The 27,718-nt window shown below is 42.6% G+C and overlaps 1 protein-coding gene across 3 annotated transcripts in view; it reads right to left on the reverse strand.

The window, feature by feature from the left end:
* Positions 1-27,718, reverse strand: part of LOC110531286 (membrane-associated guanylate kinase, WW and PDZ domain-containing protein 3) — a 132,939-nt gene that overhangs the window by 20,193 nt on the left and 85,028 nt on the right. For all 3 annotated transcript variants that reach the window (XM_036989056.2, XM_036989055.2, XM_036989053.2), the window contains exons 11-12: positions 27,545-27,608; positions 26,330-26,809 (exon numbers count right to left, since the gene is read on the reverse strand). In XM_036989056.2, the coding sequence (XP_036844951.2) occupies positions 26,330-26,809; positions 27,545-27,608 (544 nt within the window). The remainder of the gene's footprint in view (positions 1-26,329; positions 26,810-27,544; positions 27,609-27,718) is intronic.

The following is a 27,718-nucleotide window of genomic DNA, read 5'->3' on the forward strand; positions in this document are numbered from 1 at the left end:
CTGGGTTACAGACTGGAGCAGGGGAGGTTCTAGAATAGAGACAGGGTTCTATCTGGGTTACAGACTGGAGCAGGGGAGGTTCTAGAATAGAGACAGGGTTCTAGCTGGGTTACAGACTGGAGCAGGGGAGGTTCTAGAATAGAGACAGGGTTCTATCTGGGTTACAGACTGGAGCAGGGGAGGTTCTAGAATAGAGACAGGGTTCTATCTGGGTTACAGACTGGAGCAGGGGAGGTTCTAGAATAGAGACAGGGTTCTATCTGGGTTACAGACTGGAGCAGGGGAAGTTCTAGAATAGAGACAGGGTTCTATCTGGGTTACAGACTGGAGCAGGGGAGGTTTTAGAATAGATACAGGGTTATATCTGGGCTGCAGACTGAGGCAGGGGAGGTTCTAGAATAGAGACAGGATTACATCTGGGTTACAGACTGGAGCAGGGGAGGTTCTAGAATAGAGACAGGATTACAACTGGGTTACAGATTGGAGCAGGGGAGGTTCTAGAATAGAGACAGGGTTCTATCTGGGATACAGACTGGAGCAGGGGAGGTTCTAGAATAGAGACAGGGTTCTATCTGGGATACAGACTGGAGCAGGGGAGGTTCTAGAATAGAGACAGGGTTCTATCTGGGTTACAGACTGGAGCAGGGGAGGTTCTAGAATAGAGACAGGGTTCTATCTGGGTTACAGACTGGAGCATGGGAGGTTCTAGAATAGAGACAGGGTTCTATCTGGGCTGCAGACTTAGGCAGGGGAGGTTCTAGAATAGAGACAGGGTTCTATCTGGGTTACAGACTGGAGCAGAGGAGGTTCTAGAATAGAGACAGGGTTCTATCTGGGTTACAGACTGGAGCAGGGGAGGTTATAGACTAGAGACAGGGTTCTATCTGGGTTACAGACTGGAGCAGGGGAGGTTCTAGAATAGAGACAGGGTTCTATCTGGGTTACAGACTGGAGCAGAGGAGGTTCTAGAATAGAGACAGGGTTCTATCTGGGCTGCAGACTGGAGAAGGGGAGGTTCTAGAATAAAGGACATTGTTCAACTGTGTATACACACAGAAACACAAAGACACAGACACAGACACACACGCAAGGGAAATCAAACCCAATTCATTAACAAGGTAGAAGAAAATGTCTGTTTTATTTCTTTTCATGTGAGCAGTACTATAAACTTGATCAAATTAAACACAAATCCTCCAAGCCCCGTGAGAGAGAAAGGGAGGGAACGGGGGATAGAGAGGGGGCATTGTGAGAGAAAGGGAGAGAAAGAGAGAGAGACAGGAAGAGAGGGAGACAGAGAGGTGGAGGAGAGGGAGAGAGGTGGGGGAAATAAAAAGAGAAAGAAAGAGAGAGAGACAGGAAGAGAGGGAGACAGAGAGGTGGAGCAGAGAGAGAGAGGTGGAGGAGAGGGAAAGAGGTGGAGGAGAGGGAGAGAGGTGGAGGAGAGGGAGAGAGGTGGAGGAGAGAGAGAGAGGTGGAGGAGAGAGAGAGAGGTGGAGGAGAGGGAGAGGTGGGGGAGAGGTGGAGAGGTGGAGGAGAGGGAGAGAGGTGGAGGAGAGGGAGAGAGGTGGAGGAGAGAGAGAGAGGTGGAGGAGAGAGAGAGAGGTGGAGGAGAGGGAGAGAGGTGGAGGAGAGGGAGAGGTGGAGGAGAGGGAGAGAGGTGGAGGAGAGAGAGAGGTGGAGGAGAGGGAGAGAGGTGGAGGAGGGGAGAGGTGGAGGAGAGGGAGAGAGGTGGAGGAGAGGGAGAGAGGTGGAGGACAGGGGGAGAGGTAGAGGAGAGGGAGAGGTGGAGGAGAAGGAGAGAGGTGGAGGAGAGAGAGAGAGGTGGAGGAGAGAGAGAGAGGTGGAGGAGAGAGAGAGAGAGTGAGAGAAAGTGATATTTGGGGGATAGAGAGAGGGAAAGGGAGAGGTGGGGGAAAGAGAGAGAGACAGGAAGAGCGGGAGACAGAGAGTTGGTGGAGAGGAAGAGAGGTGGAGGAAATAAAAAGAGAAAGAAAGAGAGAGAGACAGGAAGAGAGGGAGACAGAGAGGTGGAGGAGAGAGAGAGGTGGAGGAGAGGGAGAGAGGTGGAGGAGAGGGAGAAGTGGAGGAGAGGGAGAGAGGTGGAGGAGAGGGAGAGGTGGAGGAGAGGGAGAGAGGTGGAGGAGAGAGAGAGGTGGAGGAGAGGGAGAGGTGGAGGAGAGGGAGAGGTGGAGGAGAGGGAGAGAGGTGGAGGAGAGGGAGAGGTGGAGGAGAGGGAGAGAGGTGGAGGAGAGGGAGAGGTGGAGGAGAGGGAGAGAGGTGGAGGAGAGAGAGAGGTGGAGGAGAGGGAGAGAGGTGGAGGAGAGGGAGAGGTGGAGGAGAGGGAGAGAGGTGTAGGAGAGAGAGAGAGGTGGAGGAGAGGGAAAGAGGTGGAGGAAATAAAAAGAGAGAAAGAAAGAGAGAGAGGTGGAGGAGAGCGAGAGAGACGGGTGGGAAAAGATAGATAGAGAGCGAGAGAGAGAACCAATAAATCACAAAATGGGACAAACACCACATTGAGACTCTGCATGCAGAATTCCTCTGTGTACAACGTAAAACACCAAATAATGCATGCAGAGCAGAATTAGGCCGATACCCACTAATTATCAAAATCCAGAAAATACTTTCAATTCTACAACCACCTAAAAGGAAGTGATTCCCAAACCTTCCATAACAAAGCCATCACCTACAGAGAGATGAACCTGGAAAAGAGTCCCCTAAGCAACCTGGGGCTCTGTTCACAAACACAAACAGAGCCCCAGGACACCAACACAATTAGACCCAACTAAAAGATAATTGCTTGACACATTGGAAAGAATTAACAAAACAACAGAGCAAATGAATGAATGTTATTTGGCCCTAAACAGAGAGTACACTGTGGCAGAATACCTGAGGGAGTGAGACTGACTGACACAAACTTAAGGAAATATTTGACTATGTACAGGCTCAGTGAGCATAGCCTTGCTATTGAGAAAGGCCGCCGTAGGCAGACTTGGCTCTCAAGAGAAGACAGGCCATGTGCACACTGCCCACAAAATGAGGTGGAAACTGAGCTGCACTTCCTAACCTCCTGCCAAATGTATGACCATATTAGAGACACGTATTTCCCTCAGATTACACAGATCCACACAGAATGTGATAACAAACTAAATTTTGATACACTCCCATATCTATTGGGTGAAATACCACAGTGTGCCATCACAGCAGCAAGATTTGTGACCTGTTGCCACGAGAAAAGGGCAACCAGTGAAGAACAAACACCATTGTAAATACAAACCATTTTTAGGTTTATTTATTTTCCTGGGCTTTAACTATCTTCACATCGTTACAACACTGTATGTAGACATAAACTGTATGTAGACATTTGAAACGTCTGTGAGTGTAATGTTTACAGTTCATTGTTATTGTTTATTTGTTTACTTCACTTTAGTTTATTATCTACTTCACTTGCTTTGGCAATGTTAACATATGTTTCCCATGACAATAAAGCCCCTTGAATTTAATTTAATTGAGAGAGACAGACAGAAAGAGAGAGAGAAAGCGAGACAGAGACAGAGAGAGAGCGATGGACAGAGGGAGAGAGAGAGAGAGAGAGAGAGAAAGAGAGAGAGAGAGAGAGAGAGAGAGAGGGAGAGAGGGAGAGAGAGAGAGAGAGAGACAGACAGAAAGAGAGAGAGAAAGTGAGACAGAGACAGAGAGAGAGCGATGGACAGAGGGAGAGAGAGAGGGAAAAGTGGAAGGCTCTATAAAGGGTTGAAAGGATTACGAACAGTAAAACACTAAAGAGAGAGGAGAGAGGCTTCAGTCAGAGAAAAGAGGGGGGGCTGAGAGAAAGAGAGAGAGAGAGAGAGAGAGAGAGAGAGAGAGAGAGAGAGAGAGAGAGAGAGAGAGAGAGAGAGAGAGAGAGAGAGAGAGAGAGAGAGAGAGAGAGAGAGAAAGAGAAAGAGAGAGAGAGGATTAAAATATCAGAAACATGGACAAAGTGCATTTGTTGCCAAGCTCAGACCTCAATCTACCTCTCCAACGCGAAGCATGCTGGGAGACTCACATGACATACAGACCAGAACAGGAGTCATTATTATTTTTCTTTGTATTGGTTTTGTTCAGAAAAACAAGATTACAACGACCAATTCCAACCACAAGCACGACAACGAAGTATGACAGAATTCAAAAGCATAATTCCACAGATTTTATGGGAATACAGATACACCAGTACTGTGTAGGACACACTGCCTATATAGTCTGATGGAAGATAAGGTGAACTTTACTGACTACTGTTCACTTCATTTAACAATGACAGGCACAGTATATTAACCTGGTCCCATGTCAGTTTGTGGAATGTGGTCAACTCTTATTGTATGGTTGTCACAGTATATTAGCCTGTTCCCAGGTCAGTTTGCATCAAAGCATACTATCTGGTTGTCACACCATAGGAGTTTATGAGATAACGATGATGATTATTTGTTGTCCCTGTTGTCCCTGTAACACCACTCTAATGGACTTAGTTAATGATGGTTATCTGTTGTCCCTGTAACACCACTCTAATGGACCAAGTTAATGATGGTTATCTGTTGTCCCTGTAACACCACTCTAATGGACCTAGTTAATGATGGTTATCTGTTGTCCCTGTAACACCACTCTAATGGACCTAGTTAATGATGGTTATCTGTTGTCCCTGTTGTCCCTGTAACACCACTCTAATGGACCTAGTTAATGCTGGTTATCTGTTGTCCCTGTTGTTCCTGTAACACCACTCTAATTGACCTAGTTAATGATGGTTATCTGTTGTCCCTGTAACACCACTCTAATGGACCTAGTTAATGATGGTTATCTGTTGTCCCTGTAACACCACTCTAATGGACCTAGTTAATGATGGTTATCTGTTGTCCCTGTAACACCACTCTAATGGACCTAGTTAATGGTGGTTATCTGTTGTCCCTGTAACACCACTCTAATGGACCTAGTTAATGATGGTTATCTGTTGTCCCTGTTGTCCCTGTAACACCACTCTAATTGACCTAGTTAATTATGGTTATCTGTTGTCCCTGTAACACCACTCTAATGGACCTAGTTAATGATGGTTATCTGTTGTCCCTGTTGTCCCTGTAACACCACTCTAATTGACCTAGTTAATGATGGTTATCTGTTGTCCCTGTAACACCACTCTAATGGACCTAGTTAATGCTGGTTATCTGTTGTCCCTGTTGTTCCTGTAACACCACTCTAATGGACCTAGTTAATGATGGTTATCTATTGTTCCTGTAACACCACTCTAATGGACCTAGTTAATGATGGTTATCTGTTGTCCCTGTTGTTCCTGTAACACCACTCTAATTGACCTAGTTAATGATGGTTATCTGTTGTTCCTGTAACACCACTCTAATGGGCCTAGTTAATGATGGTTATCTGTTGTCCCTGTAACACCACTCTAATGGACCTAGTTAATGATGGTTATCTATTGTTCCTGTAACACCACTCTAATGGACCTAGTTAATGATGGTTATCTGTTGTTCCTGTAACACCACTCTAATGGACCTAGTTAATGATGGTTATCTGTTGTCCCTGTTGTCCCTGTAACACCACTCTAATTGACCTAGTTAATGATGGTTATCTGCTGTCCCTGTAACACCACTCTAATGGACCTAGTTAATGCTGGTTATCTGTTGTCCCTGTTGTTCCTGTAACACCACTCTAATTGACCTAGTTAATGATGGTTATCTGTTGTCCCTGTAACACCACTCTAATGGACCTAGTTAATGATGGTTATCTGTTGTCCCTGTAACACCACTCTAATGGACCTAGTTAATGATGGTTATCTGTTGTCCCTGTAACACCACTCTAATGGACCTAGTTAATGATGGTTATCTGTTGTCCCTGTAACACCACTCTAATGGACCTAGTTAATGGTGGTTATCTGTTGTCCCTGTAACACCACTCTAATGGACCTAGTTAATGATGGTTATCTGTTGTCCCTGTTGTCCCTGTAACACCACTCTAATTGACCTAGTTAATTATGGTTATCTGTTGTCCCTGTAACACCACTCTAATGGACCTAGTTAATGATGGTTATCTGTTGTCCCTGTTGTCCCTGTAACACCACTCTAATTGACCTAGTTAATGATGGTTATCTGTTGTCCCTGTAACACCACTCTAATGGACCTAGTTAATGCTGGTTATCTGTTGTCCCTGTTGTTCCTGTAACACCACTCTAATGGACCTAGTTAATGATGGTTATCTATTGTTCCTGTAACACCACTCTAATGGACCTAGTTAATGATAGTTATCTGTTGTCCCTGTTGTTCCTGTAACACCACTCTAATTGACCTAGTTAATGATGGTTATCTATTGTTCCTGTAACACCACTCTAATGGACCTAGTTAATGATGGTTATCTGTTGTTCCTGTAACACCACTCTAATGGACCTAGTTAGTGATGGTTATCTGTTGTCCCTGCAACACCACTCTAATGGACCTAGTTAATGATGGTTATCTGTTGTCCCTGTTGTTCCTGTAACACCACTCTAATGGACCTAGTTAGTGATGGTTATCTGTTGTCCCTGTAACACCACTCTAATGGATCTAGTTAATGATGATTATCTGTTGTCCCTGTTACACCACTCTAATGGACCTAGTTAATGCTGGTTATCTGTTGTTCCTGTAACACCACTCTAATGGACCTAGTTAATGATGGTTATCTGTTGTTCCTGTAACACCACTCTAATGGGCCTAGTTAATGATGGTTATCTGTTGTCCCTGTAACACCACTCTAATGGATCTAGTTAATGATGGTTATCTATTGTTCCTGTAACACCACTCTAATGGACCTAGTTAATGATGGTTATCTGTTGTTCCTGTAACACCACTCTAATGGACCTAGTTAGTGATGGTTATCTGTTGTCCCTGCAACACCACTCTAATGGACCTAGTTAATGATGGTTATCTGTTGTCCCTGTTGTTCCTGTAACACCACTCTAATGGACCTAGTTAGTGATGGTTATCTGTTGTCCCTGTAACACCACTCTAATGGATCTAGTTAATGATGATTATCTGTTGTCCCTGTTACACCACTCTAATGGACCTAGTTAATGCTGGTTATCTGTTGTTCTTGTAACACCACTCTAATGGACCTAGTTAATGATGGTTATCTGTTGTCCCTGTTGTTCCTGTAACACCACTCTAATGGACCTAGTTAATGATGTTTATCTGTTGTCCCTGTTGTCCCTGTAACACCACTCTAATGGACCTAGTTAGTGATGGATATCTGTTGTCCCTGTAACACCACTCTAATGGACCTAGTTAATGATGGTTATCTGTTGTCCCTGTAACACCACTCTAATGGACCTAGTTAATGATGGATATCTGTTGTCCCTGTAACACCACTCTAATGGACCTAGTTAATGATGGATATCTGTTGTCCCTGTAACACCACTCTAATGGACCTAGTTAATGACGGATATCTGTTGTCCCTGTAACACCACTCTAATGGACCTAGTTAATGATGGATATCTGTTGTCCCTGTAACACCACTCTAATGGACCTAGTTAATGACGGATATCTGTTGTCCCTGTTGTCCCTGTAACACCAATCACACGCTCACTGCCATTTAACGTTTAGCGGTCAGAGAACAGAGGCAGCTGTAACATGGCACACACACACAGAGACACAGAGACACACACACATACACACACACAGAGACACAGAGACACACTCGTACACACACACACACACACACACACACACACACACACACACACACACACACACACAGAGAGACACACTCGAACACACACACACACACACACACACACACTCGTACACACCCACACACACTCGTACACACCCACACCCACACCCACACACACACACACACACACACACACACACACACACACACACACACACACACACACACACACACACACACACGAGAGAGAGAGAGAGACAGAGCGTGATAACAGAGCCACAGCTGGAGCTACACTATGTGAAAGTAATTCATACCACTTACAACATCCAGGGCCTTCAGAAAGTATTCACACCCCTTGACTTTCTCCACATTTTGTTGTTGCGTTGCAGCCTGAATGTAAAATGGATGACATTGACATGTTGTGTCACTGGCCTACACACAATACCCCCATAATGTCAAAGTGGAATTGTGTTTTTAGACATTTTTACAAATGAATTAAAAAAGAAAAGATTAAATGTCTTGAGTCAATAAGTATTCGACACCTTTGTTATGTCAAACCTAAATACATTCAGGGGTAAAAATGTGCTTAACAAGTCACATAATAAGTCTCATGGACTCTGTGTGCAATAATAGTGTTTAACATGATTTTGTTATGACTACCTTCATCTACATACATTACAATTATCTGTAAGGTCCCTCAGTCGAGCAGTGAATTTCAAACATACAGTGGGGCAAAAAAGTATTTAGTCAGCCACCACTTGTGCAAGTTCTCCCACTTAAAAAGATGAGAGAGGCCTGTAATTTTCATCATAGGTACACTGAGAGAAAAAAAATCCAGAAAATCACATTGTAGGATTTTTAATGAATTTATTTGCAAATTATGGTGGAAAATAAGTATTTGGTCACCTACAAACAAGATTTTTGCAATTCGTTCCAGTCATTGGCAGCAGAGAACTGGAAGGAAAGGCGGCCAAAGGAGGACTTGGTTTTGGGGGTGACCAGTGAAATATACTTGCTGGAGCGCGTGCTGCGGGTGGGTGCTGCTATGGTGACCAGTGAGCTGAGAGAAGGCGGGGCTTTACTTAGTAAAGACTTATAGATGACTGGAGCCAGTGGGTTTGGTGACGAATATGAAACGAGGCCCAGCCAACAAGGGCATACATGTCGCAGTGGTGGGCAGGGGCTTTGGTGACAAAACGGATATGCACTGTGATAGACTACATCCGATTTGCTGAGTAGAGTGCTGGAGGCAATTTTGTAAATGACATTGCTGAAGTCAAGAATCGGTAGGATAGTCAGTTTAACGAGGGTATGTTTGGCAGCATGATTGAAGAATGCATTGTTGTGAAATAGGATGCCGATTCTAGATTTAATTTTGGATTGGAGATGCTTAATGTGAGTCTGGAAGGAGAGTTTACAGTCTAACCAGACACTTAGGTATTTGTAGTTGTCCACATAATCTAAGTCAGAACCGTCCAGAGTAGTGATGCTGGACGGGCGGGCAACTGCAGGCAGCGATCGGTTGAAGAGCATACATTTAGTTTTACTTGCATTTAAAAGTAGTTTGAGGCCACGGAAGGAGCGTTGTATGGCATTGAACTTATCTGCAGGTTTGTTAACACAGTGTCCAAAGAAGGGCCAGAAGTATAAAGAATTATGTCATACAGAATGCTGTCGTCTGCGTAGAGGTGGATCAGAGAATCACCAGCAGCAAGAGTGACATCATTGATGTATACAGAGAAAAGAGTCGGCCTGAGAATTGAACCTTGTGGCACCCCCATAGTGACTGCCAGAGGCACGGACAACAGGCCCTCCGATTTGACACACTGAACTCTATCTGAGAAGTAGTTGGTGAACCAGGTGAGTCAGTCATTTGAGAAACCAAGGCTGTTGAGTCTTCCAATAAGAATGTGTTGATTGACAGAGTCGAAAGCCTTGGCCAGGTCAATGAAGACACCTGCACAGTATTGTCTTTTATCGATGGTGGTTATGATATCGTTTAGGACCTTGAGCGTGGCTGAGGTGCACCCATGACCAGCTCTGAATCCAGATTGCATAGTGGAGAAGTTAAGGTGGGATTCAAAATGGTTGGTGATCTGTTTGTTAACTTGGCTTTCGAAGACTTTAGAAAGGCAGGGTAGGATAGAAATAGGTCTGTAACAGTTTGGGTCTAGAGTGTCTCCCCCTTTGAAGAGGGGGATGACCGTGGCAGCTTTCCAATCTTTAGGGATCTCAGACGACACGAAAGAGAGGTTGAACAGGCTAGTAATAGGGGTTGCAAAATTTGCGGCGGATAATTTTAGAAAGATAGGGTCCAGATTGTCTTGCCCAGCTGATTTGTAGGGGTCCAGATTTTGCAGCTCTTTCAGAACATCAGCTATCTGGTTTTGGGTGAAGGAGAAGTGTGGGGTGCAGAGCTGTTGACCAGGGTAGGTCAGCCGTAGAAAAAGCCGTGGAAAAAGTCTTATTGAAATTGTCGATATCATAGATTAATCAGTGATGACAGTGTTTCCTAGCCTCGTTGCAATGGGCAGCTGGGAGGAGGTGCTCTTATTCTCCATGGACTTTACAGTGTCCCAGAAGGAGGTGCTCTTATTCTCCATGGACTTTACAGTGTCCTAGAAGGAGGAGCTCTTATTCTCCATGGACGTTACAGTGTCCCAGAACTGTTTGGAGCTTGTGGTACAGGATGCTAATATCTGTTTGAAAAAGCTAGCCTTTGCTTTCCTAACTGCCTGTGTATATTGGTTCCTGACTTCCCTGACAAGTTGCATATCGAGGGGGCTATTCGATGCTAGTGCAGAACGCCACAGGATGTTTTTGTGATGGTCAATGGCAGTCAGGTCTGGAGAGAACCAAGAACCAATATCTGTTCTTAGTTGACATTTTTTGAATGGGGCATGCTTATTTAAGATGGTGAGGAAAGCACTTTTAAAGAATAACCAGGCATCCTCTACTGATGGAATGTGGTTGATATCCTTCCAGGATACCCGGGCCAGGTCGATTAGAAAGGCTTGCTCACTGAAGTGTTTTAGGGAGCGTTTGATAGTGATGAGGGGTGGTCGTTTGACCGCGGACCCATTACGGAAGCAGGCAATGAGGCAGTGATCGCTGAGATCCTGGTTGAAGACAGCAGAGGTGTATTTAGAGGGCAGGTTGGTCAGGATGATATCTATGAGGGTGCCCGTGTTTACGGATTTAGGGTTGTACCTGGTAGGTTCCTTGATAATTTGTGTGAGATTGAGGGCATCTAGCTCTAGAATGTAGGATGGCCGGGGTGTTAAATATATCCCAGTTTAGGTCACCTAACAGTAGAAACTCTGAAGATAAATTTGGGGCAATTAATTCACATATGGTGTCCAGGGCACAGATGGAGGCTGAGGCAGGTCTATAAGAAGCGGCAACAGTGAGAGACATTTCTAGAAAGGTGGATTATTTAAAGTATAAGCTCGAACTGTTTGGGCATAGACCTGGATAGCATGACAGAACTCTGCAGGCTATCTCTGCAGTAGATTGCAACTCCACCCCCTTTGCCAGTTCTATCTTGGAGGAAAATATTGTAGTTGGGGATGGAAATTTCAGGAGTTTTGGTGACCTTCCTAAACCAGGATTCAAACACGGCTAAGACATCAGGCTTGGCGGAGTGTTCTAAAGCAGTGAATATAATAAATTTAGGGAGGAGGCTTCTGATGTTAGCATGCATGAAACCAAGGCTTTTACGGTTACAGAAGTCAACAAAAGAGAGCGCCTGGGGAATAGGAGTGGAGCTAGGCACTGCAGGGCCTGGATTAACCTCTACATCGCCAGAGGAAAAGAGGAGGAGTAGGATAAGGGTACGGCTAAAAGCAATAAGAATTGGTCGTCTAGAACGTCTGCATGCATGAAACCAAGGCTTTTTACGGTTACAGAAGTCAACAAATGATAGCGAGGTAAACATAGGCGTTGAGTTACGATGAGAGAGATTTCGTCTCTGGAGGCACCAGTTAAGCCAGATGGTGAGGTCTCCACATGTGTGGGGGGTGGGACAGAAGAGCTATCTAAGGCATATTCAGCGGGACTGAGGGCTCTACAGTGAAATAAAACAATAAGAACCAGCCAATATAGCAGTAGACAAGGCATATTGACATTAGAGAGAGGCATACAGCAATCACAGGTGTTGATCAGGAGAGCTAAGACAACAATGGGTAAATAGCGATGAATGGGCAGAGCGGGTCAGTTAGGTACATACAGGACCTGAGTTCAAGGCTGGGGCAGACAGGTAAACAAAATGAGGCACCTTGTTATTGAAACAGTCCAGGGGGCATCAGCTGTGTAGCCAAATGATCATAAGGTCAAAAGAGCAGCAATAGGTGAGTCAGGGTGCTGTTCGGTAGTCACTACTACGCTAGGTGAGTCAGGGTGCTGTTCGGTAGTCACTACTACGCTAGGTGAGTCAGGGTGCTGTTCGGTAGTCACTACTACGCTAGGTGAGTCAGGGTGCTGATCGGTAGTCACTACTACGCTAGGTGAGTCAGGGTGCTGTTCGGTAGTCACTACTACGCTAGGTGAGTCAGGGTGCTGTTCGGTAGTCACTACTACGCTAGATGAGTCAGGGTGCTGTTCGGTAGTCACTACTACGCTAGGTGAGTCAGGGTGCTGTTCGGTAGTCACTACTACGCTAGGTGAGTCAGGGTGCTGTTCGGTAGTCACTACTACGCTAGGTGAGTCAGGGTGCTGTTCGGTAGTCACTACTACACTGGGTGAGTCAGGGTGCTGTTCGGTAGTCACTACTACGCTAGGTGAGTCAGGGTGCTGTTCGGTAGTCACTACTACGCTAGGTGAGTCAGGGTGCTGTTCGGTAGTCACTACTACGCTAGGTGAGTCAGGGTGCTGTTCGGTAGTCACTACTACGCTAGGTGAGTCAGGGTGCTGTTCGGTAGTCACTACTACGCTAGGTGAGTCAGGGTGCTGTTCGGTAGTCACTACTACGCTAGGTGAGTCAGGGTGCTGTTCGGTAGTCACTACTACGCTAGGTGAGTCAGGGTGCTGTTCGGTAGTCACTACTACGCTAGGTGAGTCAGGGTGCTGTTCGGTAGTCACTACTACGCTAGGTGAGTCAGGGTGCTGTTCGGTAGTCACTACTACGCTAGGCGAGCAGGGGACACAGCGTTCAGAAAAGCTAGCGGGCCGGGGCTAGTAGATGGTTCTTCGGTGACATCGTAACAGAATAGCCTGTTGAGACATCGGACGATCCCGTCGGCAGTCCAGTCGTGATGGATCGGCTTGAGCTCCGTGTCGACAATAAAGGGTCCAGGCCAATTGGCAAAGGAGGTATTGTAGCCCTAGAATTAGCTGGTTTATGGGCCTAGCTAGCTCAAGGCTAGCTGGGGCTTGCTTCGGGACAGAGGCGTTAGCTAACAGTAGCCACTCGTTTGCAGCTAGGTAGCTGAGATGATCCAGTGTAATGATCCAGAGCGGCAGTGTGGTAGAGAGAAGCAGTCCGATATGCTCTGGGTTGATATCGCGCTGTGCAGACTGGCAGGTATTATCCGAGCTAAGGCTGGCTGGTGACCGAGAAAAAAGGTGAATACCGCTAGCCGTGGCTAATAAAGACAAGTAGCTAGTTAGCTCCTGATGGAAGTTCCAGGAATAAAAAATAGCAGATCCGTACCACATTGGGTGAGGCGGGTTGCAGGAAAGTATATTCAGTTCGTAGCTAGACATTAAGCGATTAAGATATATATGAAAAAGACAGGCTATTTACACGAGATAAGACATGAGATAAGACAAAGACAAACACACACGTCCGGCTGCTACGCCATCTTGGATGGGGCGCTTCGCTGCACAGCTATTTTTTTACGCGTTTTTTGGGGGGGCAGAAATTTCTTTAGGAATATGTGAATTTTCATGTGCCTTAATAAAAAAACTTGTATGCAATTTTGTAAATATGAATAAAATTGTTACATTGCGAGCACAGTTGGTTTAGCCAGGGAAAAAGCTAGGAACCTTCCTGCTAGCCATGATCGTCTGAGATAATGGATGATCCAACATGCCTAGAGATGAGTTCGGATTTGTCTGCCATGTAGCACGCTTCTGTCTTTTAGAGCTGGTCAGAATGTGTAGGTAATTCTTTGTAACGGTAATCCTTTTTTTTTTTTTTTTAGATATCAAGAATAACTGCAAAAGTGTTGCTCTCCACTTTCTTGAGGAATGAGTTTTGAAATCAGTCGATTGCCTGGTGGAAGCAGAGTATGATGGCTAAGGAGATGGAGAAAATTATGGCGTTTGATTGCAAATATGCAGACGGAGTTTAAAAGAGAACACATAGAAGGCTGTTGTATAAAACACCTGTCTCCGGATTGCATCTTCAAACTAAGGGCAACCATGACAGAGAGGGAGAAGTGTCCATCCATGTATACAGGTAAGAGAGTCTAGCTACATTTTCAGATATTATACAACTTTAAGGGGTACTGTTAGCTACGTGTATGATCTGTGTTGTAATATTATTCATATTTCAGAGCCATTTGCATTGCTAGCCATAGCCTAATGTTAGCTAGCTAATGTGCTACTTACTGACTCAGGTTTGATCACCTGTTTCTCCTTTCGTCTGTCTTCCCTACATATGGGTCTGGCATTGACACCTTTGATAAAGATGAGCAATAATGACTGCATAAAATAAATAATTCAAAATAATATATTCAAATTATATTTGGTCAAAGAAATATATTTTGAAATATATCTGGTTTAACCTCTACGGGATCGGTGTGCCCCCCCCCCCCCCGGATATGGGACAGACAGTTTAAATTATTGTTAATCGAACTGCACTGTTTGATTTACAGTAGCAATTACAGTGAAAGAATGCCATGCTATTGTTTGAGGAGAGTACACAGTTATGAACTTGAAATTGTATTAATAAACCAATTAGGCACATTTGGGCAGTCCTGATACAGCATTATGAACAGAAATGCAATGGTTCATTGAATCAGTGGCCATCTAGTGGCCAAAATTGAAATTGCACCATTACAACAACAGGAGAGGTTAGCATTTTTTATCAAGACATGCTAACCTTTCACCATTACAACAACAGGAGAGGTTAGCATTTTATATCAAGACATGCTAACCTTTCACCATTACAATAACAGGAGAGGTTAGCATTTTATATCAAGACATGCTAACCTTTCACCATTACAATAACAGGAGAGGTTAGCATTTTATATCAAGACATGCTAACCTTTCACCATTACAATAACAGGAGAGGTTAGCATTTTATATCAAGACATGCTAACCTTTCACCATTACAACAACAGGAGAGGTTAGCATTTTATATCAAGACATGCTAACCTTTCACCATTACAATAACAGGAGAGGTTAGCATTTTATATCAAGACATGCTAACCTTTCACCATTACAATAACAGGAGAGGTTAGCATTTTATATCAAGACATGCTAACCTTTCACCATTACAATAACATGGGAGGTTCGCATTTTATATCAAGACATGCTAACCTTTCACCATTACAATAACATGGGAGGTTATCATTTTATATCAAGACATGCTAACCGTTCACCATTACAATAACAGGAGAGGTTAGCCTGTTTTGGGGGTATGGTCAGAAATTACCCACACACCAACACCAACGCACACACACACACACATCGGGGGTGAACCTGCTCCCTCTCTCAGAAGGGAAGAATCAGGGCATTCATTGTCTCCAGCTGATGACTGGAAGAAATGAGGAGATGCCAGGAGAAAGATTCCTGGCGTTCCTCTCTGTCTCAGTGTGTGTGTGTGTGTGTGTGTATGTGTGTGTGTGTGTGTGTGTGTGTGGGGGGGGGGGGGGGGGGGGGTTCATATATCCTTGTGGGGACCAAAAACTCCCCACAAGGGTATTAAAACAGGGAAAAAAGCTTAGGGGTTAGGTTCAGGGTTAGGGTTAGAATTAGGGTCAGGGTTAGAATAAGGGTTAGGGTTAGAATTAGGGTTAGGGTTAGAATTCGGGTTAGGGTTAGGGTTAGGGTTAGGGTTAGAATTAGGGTCAGGGTTAGAATTAGGGTTAGGGTTAGAATTATGGTTAGGGTTAGAATTAGGATTAGGGTTAGGGTTAGGGTTAGGGTTAGCCAGGAGCTGTAGGGTTATAGTGGGATTCAATAGGAATAATACTACACACAGCCAAGAATACACACACACACACACACACACACACACACACACACACACACACACACACACACGCACCATAAACTCTTATCAATACACACTACTTCCATATCCACACAAAATTACAGTATGTCATGAAACAGAACTTTGGAAATTTTAATCATTGAACAACAGCAAATATCCCCAAAAACCAACTGACAGACACACACACACACACACACACACACACACACACACACACACACACACACACACACAAGTAAATAGGTACAGACTGAGCGGTAGGTAACTGAGGGTAAATAGTTACATTTTGAGTTCTTCACCGTTTTCAGAACAGATTGCAGTCTCTCCAGCATTTTCCAAATCCAAATAATCCCCAAATAACCTCAATCTGTGATCTACTTAGACCAAATTAAAGTTGCGAAAAACAGATTTAAAAATGTTTTAATGTTGTCTTTAAGCGACTCCAACGTTGTCTCTTACTTTGGTCGACTGTCTGCTTCACGGTACTGACTAACAGAGAGAGAGACAGAAAGGTTGAAACTGAGTGATACAGAGAGAGGGAGGGGGAGGTAGAGAGAGAGAGACAGAGAGAGAGAGACAGCGAGAGAGAGAGAGAGAGAGAGAGAGAGAGAGAGCGAGAGCGAGAGAGAAAGAAAAAGTGAGAGAGAGAGAGACAGAGAGAGAGAGAGAGAGAGAAAGAGAGAGGTTGAGAGAGAGGATGAGTGAGCCAGAAAGAAAGGAGAGGGAGAAAAAGGAGGGAGAAAAAACAAGAGTGACAGAGAATGTGAGGGAGAGAGCACATGTGAGTGTAAGAGAGAAATAGAGAGAGGGAAAATGAGAAAGCATTTTAATACTCGAAATCCCATGAGAAGGAGGTGGGGAACAGAGAGAGAGAGAAAAAGAGAGAGCGAGAGAGAAAGCAAGATAGAGAGAGAGAGAGAGAGATGTGCACACTGCCCACAAAATGAGGTGGAAACTGAGCAGCACGTCCTAACCTCCTGCCAAATGTACGACCATATTAGAGACACATACTTCCCTCAGATTATACAGTCCCACAAAGAATTAGAAAACAAATCCAATTTTGATAAACTCTTATATCTATTGGCTGAAATAAAACATTGCGCCATCACAGCAGCAATGTTTGTGACCTGTTGCCGCAAGAAAATGGCAACCAGTGAACAACAAACACCATTTTAAATACAAACCATATTTATGTTGATTTTTTTTTATTTTCCTTTTGTACTAGTTGCAATTCGTTATAACACTGTATATAGACATAATATGACATTTGATAAGTCTCTCTATTCCTTTGAAACTTTTGTGAGTGTAATGTTTACTGTTCATTTGATTGTTTATTTCACTTTTGTTTATTATCTATTTCACTTGCTCTGGGAATGTAAACATACAGTGCATTCGGCAAAGGTATTCAGACATCTTGACTTTTTCCACATTTGGTTACGTTACAGCCTTTTTCTAAAAATGTATTCAACTGTTTTTTTCTTCGTCAATCTACACACAATACCACATGACATCACAATACCTAATAATGACATCACAATACCCAATAATGACATCACAATACCTAATAATGACATCACAATACCCAATAATGACATCACAATACCCAATAATGACATCACAATACCTAATAATGACATCACAATACCTAATAATGACATCACAATACCCAATAATGACATCACAATACCTAATAATGACATCACAATACCCAATAATGACAAAGCCCATTTGTTGAACCCCCCCCCCCGGAAATACCACATTCACATAAATATTCAGACCCTTTACTTTGGCAGCGATAACAGCCTCGATTCTTCTTGGGTTTGACGCTACAAGTTTGGCAAACCTGTATTTGGGGAGTTTCACCCGTTCTTCTTTGCAGATCCTCTTAAGCTCTGTCAGGTTGGATGGGGAGCGTTGCTGCACAGCCATTTTCAGGTCTCTCCAGAGATGTTCGATCGGGTTCAAGTCCAGGCTCTGGCTGGGCCACTCAAGGACATTCAGAGACTTGTTCCGAAGCCACACCTGCGTTGTCTTGGCTGTGTGCTTAGGGTCGTTGTCCTGTTGGAAAGTGAAACTTCCCCCCAGTCTGAGGTCCTGAGCGCTCTGGAGCAGGTTTTCATCAAGGATCTCTCTGTACTTTGCTCCGTTCATCTTTCCCTCGATCCTGACTAGTCTCCCAGACCCTGCTGCTAAAAACATCCCCACAGCATGATGCTGCCACCACCATGCTTCACCGTAGGGATGGTACCAGGTTTCCTCCAGACGTGACGCTTGGCATTCAGGGTAAAGAGTTCAACCTTGGTTTCATCAGACCAGAGAATCTTGTTTCTCATGTCCTTTAGGTGCAACTTTAGGGCAAACTCCAAGCGGGCTGTCATGTGCCTTTTACTGAGGAGTGGCTTCTGTCTCGGAGCTCAACGGACAATTCCTTCAACCTCATGCTTTGGTTTTTGCTCTGACATGCACTGTCAACTGTGGGACCTTATATAGACAGGTCTTTCCAAATCATGTCCAATCACTTTCATTTACCACAGGTGAACTCCAATCAAATTGTAGAAACATCTCGAGGATGGTCAAGGTAAACAGGATTCACTTGAGCTCATTTTCGAGTCTCATAGCAAAGTGTCTGAATACTTATGTAAATAGGTATACATTTGCAAACATTTCTTAAAACCTGATTTTCACTATGTCACTATGGGGTATTGTGATGCCATTATGTGGTATTGTGATGTCATTATGGGGTATTGTGATGTCATTCTGGGGTATTGTGATGTCATTCTGGGGTATTGTGATGTCATTATGGGGTGTTGTGACGTCATTATGGGGTATTGTGATGTCATTCTAGGGTATTGCGATGTCATTCTGGGGTATTATGATGTCATTATGGGGTATTGTGACGTCATTATGTTGTATTGTGATGTCATTATTGGGTATTGTGTGTAGATTGACAAGGACTTGTTTTATTTAATCCATTTTAGAATACGGCTGTAACGTAACAAAATGTGGAAAAAGGGAAGGGGTCTGAGTACTTTCTGAATGAACTGTATGTCTCCCATGCCAATAAAGCCTTTTGAATTTTAGAGAGAGAGAGAGAGAGAGAGAGAGAGAGAGAGAGAGAGAGAGAGAGAGAGAGAGAGAGACAGAGAGAGAGAGAGAGAGACAGAGAGAGAGAGAGAGAGAGAGACAGAGAGAGAGAGAGAGAGAGAGAGAGAGAGAGAGAGAGACAGAGAGAGAGAGAGAGAGAGACAGAGAGAGAGAGAGAGAGAGAGAGAGAGAGAGAGAGAGAGAGAGAGGGAGAGCGAGAGGGAGAGAGAGAGAGAGAGAGAGAGAGAGAGAGAGAGATTGGACAGGAAGTGGTGGGTGGAGAGATATGGAAGGGGGGAGGAGGGTGAAACTCAGGGGAATACCAGAGTAGATGAGTACGGTGAGGTACGGTGAGATTCAAACCATGACATCATGTGGTGTTTGTGTGTGTGTGTGTGTGTTAATTACAGCTCACTGCCTTTCTGCTTCGAGAACATGAAAAGATAGAACACGTGTTTCGAGTGTGAACTCAAATTGACTTATCAAACAGAGACAACGTGGCTGACACAGATAGAAAAACATATTGGCATGAGTGGCACAATAGTACACACACTCACAGACAGACTCTCCAGACACACACACACAGACTCACACACACACACACACACTCACAGACAGACTCGCCATACACAAACACACACACACACACACACACAGACAGACTCTCCATACACACACACATGTTCACACTAACAGACAGACTCGCCATACACAAACACACACACACACAGACTCTCCATACACACACACACACACAAACACACACACACACACACACACACACAAACACACACACACACACACACACACACACACACACACACACACACACACACACACACACTCACACACACACACACACACAGACAGACAGACGCGAACATATACAGATACACAAATACACACACAGGTGCACCATACACACACACACACACACAGGTGCACCATACACACACACACACACACACACACACACACACACACACACAGGTGCACCACACACACACACACACACACACACACATACACACACACACACACACACACACACACACACACACACACACAGGTGCACCATACACACACACACACACACAGACACGCACACACAGGTGCACCACACACACACAGGCGTACGGACACACAGACACAGACTCACACATTAAAGCACACACGCCGGCTTTCAACAATTTCTCTAGGGGTCTCGAAGCTACGCTGATGCTTTTTACACAGAACATGTCCTGACCTATATAGATTCAATCAGCTTTTATGTGACTACATGGTGTAAACACTACACATATTAAATGTACTGCACTATAGTAACACCAGACTACTACACTATAGTAACACCAGACTACTACACTATAGTAACACCAGACTACAACACTATAGTAACACCAGATTACTACACTATAGTAACACCAGATTACTACACTATAGTAACACCAGATTACTACACTATAGTAACACCATATTACTACACTATAGTAACACCAGATTACTACACTATAGTAACACCAGATTACTACACTATAGTAACACCAGATTACTACACTATAGTAACACCAGATTACTACACTATAGTAACACCAGATTACTACACTAGAGTAACACCAGATTACTACACCAGAGTAACACCAGATTACTACACCATAGTAACACCAGACTACTACACTATAGTAACACCAGATTACTACACTATAGTAACACCAGATTACTACACTATAGTAACACCAGATTACTACACTATAGTAACACCAGATTACAACACTATAGTAACACCAGATTACTACACTATAGTAACACCAGATTACTACACTATAGTAACACCAGATTACTACACTATAGTAACACCAGATTACTACACTATAGTAACACCAGATTACTACACTAGAGTAACACCAGATTACTACACTATAGTAACACCAGATTACTACACTATAGTAACACCAGATTACTACACTATAGTAACACCAGATTACTACACTATAGTAACACCAGACTACTACACTATAGTAACACCAGATTACTACACTATAGTAACACCAGATTACTACACTACACTAACACCAGATTACTACACTACACTAACACCAGATTACTACACTATTGTAACACCAGATTACTACACTAAAACCAGATTACTACACTATAGTAACACCAGGTTGCTACACTATAGTAACACCAGATTACTACACTACACCAACACCAGATTACTATAGTAACACCAGATTACTACACTACACTAACACCAGATTACTACAGTAAAACCAGATTACTACACTAACACCAGATTACTACACTACACTATAGTAACACCAGATTACTATACTACACTATAGTAACACCAGATTACTTCACTACACTAACACCAGATTACTACACTAACACAAGTTTACTATAGTAACACCAGATTACTACACTAACACCAGGTTACTATAGTAACACCAGATTACTACACTACACCAATTTACTATAGTAACACCAGATTACTATACTACACTAATACCAGATTACTACACTAACACCAGATTACTACACTATAGTAACACCAGACTACTACACTATGTTAACACCGGATTACTACATCACAGTAACACCAGATTACTACACTAACACCAGATTACTACACTACACTAACACCAGATTACTATACTACACTAACACCAGATTACTACACTACACTAACACCAGATTACTACACTATAGTAACACCAGACTACTACACTATAGTAACACCAGATTACTACACTATAGTAACACCAGACTACTACACTATAGTAACACCAGATTACTACACTATAGTAACACCAGACTACTACACTATAGTAACACCAGATTACTACACTAACACCAGATTACAACACTACACTAACACCAGATTACTACAGTAACACCAGATTACTAAACTAACACCAGATTACTACACTACACTAACACCAGATTACTATACTACACTAACACCAGATTACTACACTATATTAACACTGGATTACTACATTACACTAACACCAGATTACTACAGTAACACCAGATTACTACACTACAGTAACACCAGATTACTACACTACACTAACACCAGATTACTATAGTAACACCAGATTACTACACTATAGTAACACCAGACTACTACACTAACACCAGATTACTACACTATAGTAACACCAGACTACAATAGTAACACCAGATTACTACACTAACACCAAATTACTATAGTAACACCAGATTACTACACTAACACTAACACCAGATTACTACACTACACTAACACCAGATTACTACACTACACTAACACCAGATTACTATAGTAACACCAGATTACTACACTACACTAACACCAGATTACTACAGTAACACCAGATTACTACACTAACACCATATTACTACACTACACTATAGTAACACCAGATTACTATACTACACTATAGTAACACCAGATTACTACACTATAGTAACACCAGATTACTACAGTAACACCAGATTACTACACTACACTAACACCAGTTTACTATAGTAACACCAGATTACTACACTACACCAGTTTACTATAGTAACACCATATTACTATACTACACTAATACCATATTACTACACTAACACCAGATTACTACACTATAGTAACACCAGACTACTACACTATATTAACACCGGATTACTACATCACAGTAACACCAGATTACTACACTATGTTAACACCAGATTACTACACTAACACCAGATTACTACACTAACACCAGATTACTACACTAACACCAGATTACTATACTACACTAACACCAGATTACTATACTACACTAACACCAGATTACTACACTATAGTAATACCAGACTACTACACTATAGTAACACCAGATTACTACACTATAGTAACACCAGACTACTACACTATAGTAACACCAGATTACTACACTATAGTAACACCAGACTACTACACTATAGTAACACCAGATTACTACACCAACACCAGATTACTACACTATAGTAACACCAGATTACTATACTACACTAACACCAGATTACTACACTACACTAACACCAGATTACTACACTACACTAACACCAGATTACTACAGTAACACCAGATTACTACACTATGTTAACACTGGATTACTACATTACACTAACACCAGATCACTACACTACACTAACACCAGATTACTATACTACACTAACACCAGACTACTATAGTAACACCAGGGAATAACTGAACTCTACTGTACTGTACAAGACAGATTCCCTGATTGTTCAAAAAGGCAAACGTGTGGCCTGTGTTGTCCAAAGGTTACAGCCGCTGACCCCAGCACACATGTGTTGACTCCCCCCGCCCCCCCCCCCCCCCCCATCCCCCAGATTACCCAGATACTGTAGAGTTCAATATCCCTTAATTACCCAGATACTGTAGATTATAATATCCCTTAATTACCCAGATACTGTAGATTATAATATCCCTTAATTACCCAGATACTGTAGATTATAATATCCCTTAATTACCCAGATACTGTAGATTACAATATCCCTTAATCACCCAGATAAGTGTAGATTATAATATCCCTTAATCACCCAGATACTGTAGATTATAATATCCCTTAATTACCCAGATACTGTAGATTATAATATCCCTTAATTACCCAGATACTGTAGATTATAATATCCCTTAATCACCCAGATACTGTAGATTATAATATCCCTTAATTACCCAGATACTGTAGATTATAATATCCCTTAATCACCCAGATACTGTAGATTATAATATCCCTTAATTACCCAGATAAGTGTAGATTATAATATCCCTTAATTACCCAGATACTGTAGAGTACAATATCCCTTAATTACCCAGATACTGTAGATTACAATATCCCTTAATTACCCAGATACTGTAGATTATAATATCCCTTAATTACCCAGATACTGTAGAGTACAATATCCCTTAATTACCCAGATACTGTAGATTACAATATCCCTTAATCACCCAGATAAGTGTAGATTATAATATCCCTTAATCACCCAGATACTGTAGATTATAATATCCCTTAATTACCCAGATACTGTAGATTATAATATCCCTTAATTACCCAGATACTGTAGATTATAATATCCCTTAATCACCCAGATACTGTAGATTATAATATCCCTTAATTACCCAGATACTGTAGATTATAATATCCCTTAATCACCCAGATACTGTAGATTATAATATCCCTTAATTACCCAGATAAGTGTAGATTATAATATCCCTTAATTACCCAGATACTGTAGAGTACAATATCCCTTAATTACCCAGATACTGTAGATTATAATATCCCTTAATTACCCAGATACTGTAGAGTACAATATCCCTTAATTACCCAGATACTGTAGATTACAATATCCCTTAATTACCCAGATACTGTAGATTATAATATCCCTTAATTACCCAGATACTGTAGAGTACAATATCCCTTAATTACCCAGATACTGTAGATTACAATATCCCTTAATCACCCAGATAAGTGTAGATTATAATATCCCTTAATCACCCAGATACTGTAGATTATAATATCCCTTAATTACCCAGATACTGTAGATTATAATATCCCTTAATTACCCAGATACTGTAGATTATAATATCCCTTAATCACCCAGATACTGTAGATTATAATATCCCTTAATTACCCAGATACTGTAGATTATAATATCCCTTAATCACCCAGATACTGTAGATTATAATATCCCTTAATTACCCAGATAAGTGTAGATTATAATATCCCTTAATTACCCAGATACTGTAGAGTACAATATCCCTTAATTACCCAGATACTGTAGATTATAATATCCCTTAATTACCCAGATACTGTAGAGTACAATATCCCTTAATTACCCAGATACTGTAGAGTACAATATCCCTTAATTACCCAGATACTGTAGATTATAATATCCCTTAATTACCCAGATACTGTAGATTATAATATCCCTTAATTACCCAGATACTGTAGATTATAATATCCCTTAATTACCCAGATACTGTAGATTACAATATCCCTTAATCACCCAGATACTGTAGATTATAATATGTGACTTGTTTCAGGAAACTGGGTGTATGTCGCATGTCACTACTCACTACTACACAGGAGAGCCATTTGAACATAAGCATATTTTTTTCAAAGTATTTTTTTGTCAGAAATACTTCTAGAACACATCTTTAATAACAGACTTGTATTGCATCCTTAAATAGGAATACAATTGTTAAATTACGAGCCTAGTTGGTTTAGCTACGGAAAAAAAGGTCAGGGACCTTCCAATTAGCCATGATTGGCTGAGATAATGGGTGGGCTGGACATGCCGGGTGATGAGTTTGGATTGGTCTGCCTTGTAACGTGCTTCTGTCTATAACGTGAGCTGATCAATATGTGTCGACAGTCCCTTTCTACTGCTGTGTTTTTGAAAGACGTAACGTTTGCCATCGAGAGAACTACAAAAATTGAGTTACTTTTCTCAACAACATTAGCGCCTGCTAAATTCAGGGCGTCATCGACAGATCAGTTGGAAAAAAAGCGATGGGCTACTTCCTGCACACGCCACGGTCAGCGTGAACCTGGCGTGACTTGACACAACGCTGAGTTTAACAGGTCCAGTCCGCTGTGAAATGTTGATCCATATATACGGGTGAGAGCACAGCTACATTTTCCAGATATAATACGTTTCTAAATTTGTCAGAACGTCATTTATCATTGCAAGTTAAGGCATGCCGTTCGCTAGCTAGCAAACGTTAGCTTGCGGGCTCGCTAGCTAACGTTACGCGTATGATCCGTGTAGTGATATTGTTTGAATCAGTAAAGCCATTTGCATTGCTAGATATAGCCTAATGTTAGCTAACTAACATTGAACCTAGATGGTTAGCTCTTTAGCTACCTGCTAGATGCATACTACAGCTATGACAATGTTTGTATTGGTAATAGTATGAGTCGGGATTATGCCGGTTCATTGTTTAGCTCAGCTAGCTACATGTCTAAAACAAAATACTGTTGACCAGATGATTAGGTTGATTACAGGTTTATAGTGCTATGAGGCAATGAGATAGCGTTGGCTCATTGAATCCCTTGTTAATTAAACCAGAGGTGTTGAATACCCAGAAGGCATTGAATCCCTTGTTAATTAAACCAGAGGTGTTGAATACCCAGAAGGCATTGAATCCCTTGTTAATTAAACCAGAGGTGTTGAATACCCAGAAGGCATTAAACAGCATATAACACAACAAATGAATTATCTTTACGACCAGGCCTCATATTCATGAAGCACCTCAGAGTAGGAGTACTGATCTAGGATCAGTTTTGCCCTTTTATATCATAATGAATAAAACTATGTGGACAAGCAGAGGATCTGATCCTTAATCAGCATTGGGTTATAAATAAACAATAAATGACTCACCCCCATTGGCCAGGTCCTTTGAGGCGATGATGAAGCCAAACCCCTCCCCCGGCCGTCTCCGTAGCTCCACCTCCTGTCCCCTGACCCCTCCCCCTCGTCTGTCCACCTGGCCCTTGGCCACAGCCCCCAGTCCTGCTCCGCCTCCCCAACCTCCAGGGGGCCTCAACACACCCGGGGCCCCAACACCGTTCTCCACCCCAAGCCAGTCTCTGGGTTCCAGGGTGAGAGTTACAGGGACTGAGTCCAGAAAGCTTGTGCTCTGGACCAGGGAGGGGAGATCTGTGGAGGGCGAGGCTGGGGAGAGGTCACTGTGGCTGGGGGGGAGATGGGGGATGTGAGGGAGGTGCAGGGGCACCAAGGCATCTGAGGTGGAGGAGGAGGCAGGCAGGTCAGATGGGAGGCCATGGGAGGAGGAGGAGGGGCCCAGGGGAGAGGGGAGGGGCTTGTAGAGGTTAGGGGAGACAGGAGAGAAGAGCGACCCTGGAGACAGAGAGAGAGAGAGAGAGAGAGAGAGAGAGGGAGAGGGAGAGGGAGAGAGAGAAAGGGAGAGAAAGGGAGAGGGAGAGAGAGAAAGGGAGAGGGAGAGAGAGAGAGAGAATTTGAACACCAAGAGAGAGACGTTCAGCTCATCTAGACCTATCAGAATGTCAATAGTGAACCCAACACAAGGAAACAGAATCTCTGAGGAGAAACAACCCTGTATCCTGTACACAGTAACCTGGTCTGAAAGTGGTTTAAAACCTAAAGTGATAAAGATACATGTTGCATTAAGAGAATTTAAACCAAATCCTACTGAAGTTAAATGTAACATACAGAGGATTCATATCTAGAGTTCTAAAGTTTCATAAAGAGTATTTAAACAGGAAGAAAACCAGGATGAGGGTACTGCACCAATGCTAGCAACAGCAGTAGTATTACTAGTATGTATATGGGTAAATACAGTGTATTGTGGTAGTAATGGTAGTATTTATACAGGTTATATGGGTAAATAGTGTACTGTGGTAGTATCAGTACTAGAGTATTTATACACGTTATATAGGTAAATAGTGTATTGTGGTAGTATCAGTACTAGAGTACTTATACAGTTATATAGGTAAATACAGTGTATTGTGGTAGTATCAGTACTAGAGTATTTATACACATTATATAGGTAAATAGCGTATTTGTGGTAGTAATGGTAGTATTTATACAGGTTAAATAGGTTAATTGTCTTACCTCCTCTGTAAACCAACAGCACTACTTCTCCCTGCCTGGTGTGTTTCTGGAGAACCCTCTGGACCTACAGTGTTCAGCAGAGGTCATGTTAAAATAGGTTCAAAACAGATTGGCAAACACTGTTTTTTCAAAGGCCTTTTTCAAATGAACTTGTAGTGACATTCAGAAACAAGC

The sequence above is a fragment of the Oncorhynchus mykiss genome, chromosome 9, assembly GCF_057628025.1.
Source record: "Oncorhynchus mykiss isolate SJ-2025 chromosome 9, ASM5762802v1, whole genome shotgun sequence".
Classification (NCBI taxonomy): domain Eukaryota; kingdom Metazoa; phylum Chordata; class Actinopteri; order Salmoniformes; family Salmonidae; genus Oncorhynchus; species Oncorhynchus mykiss.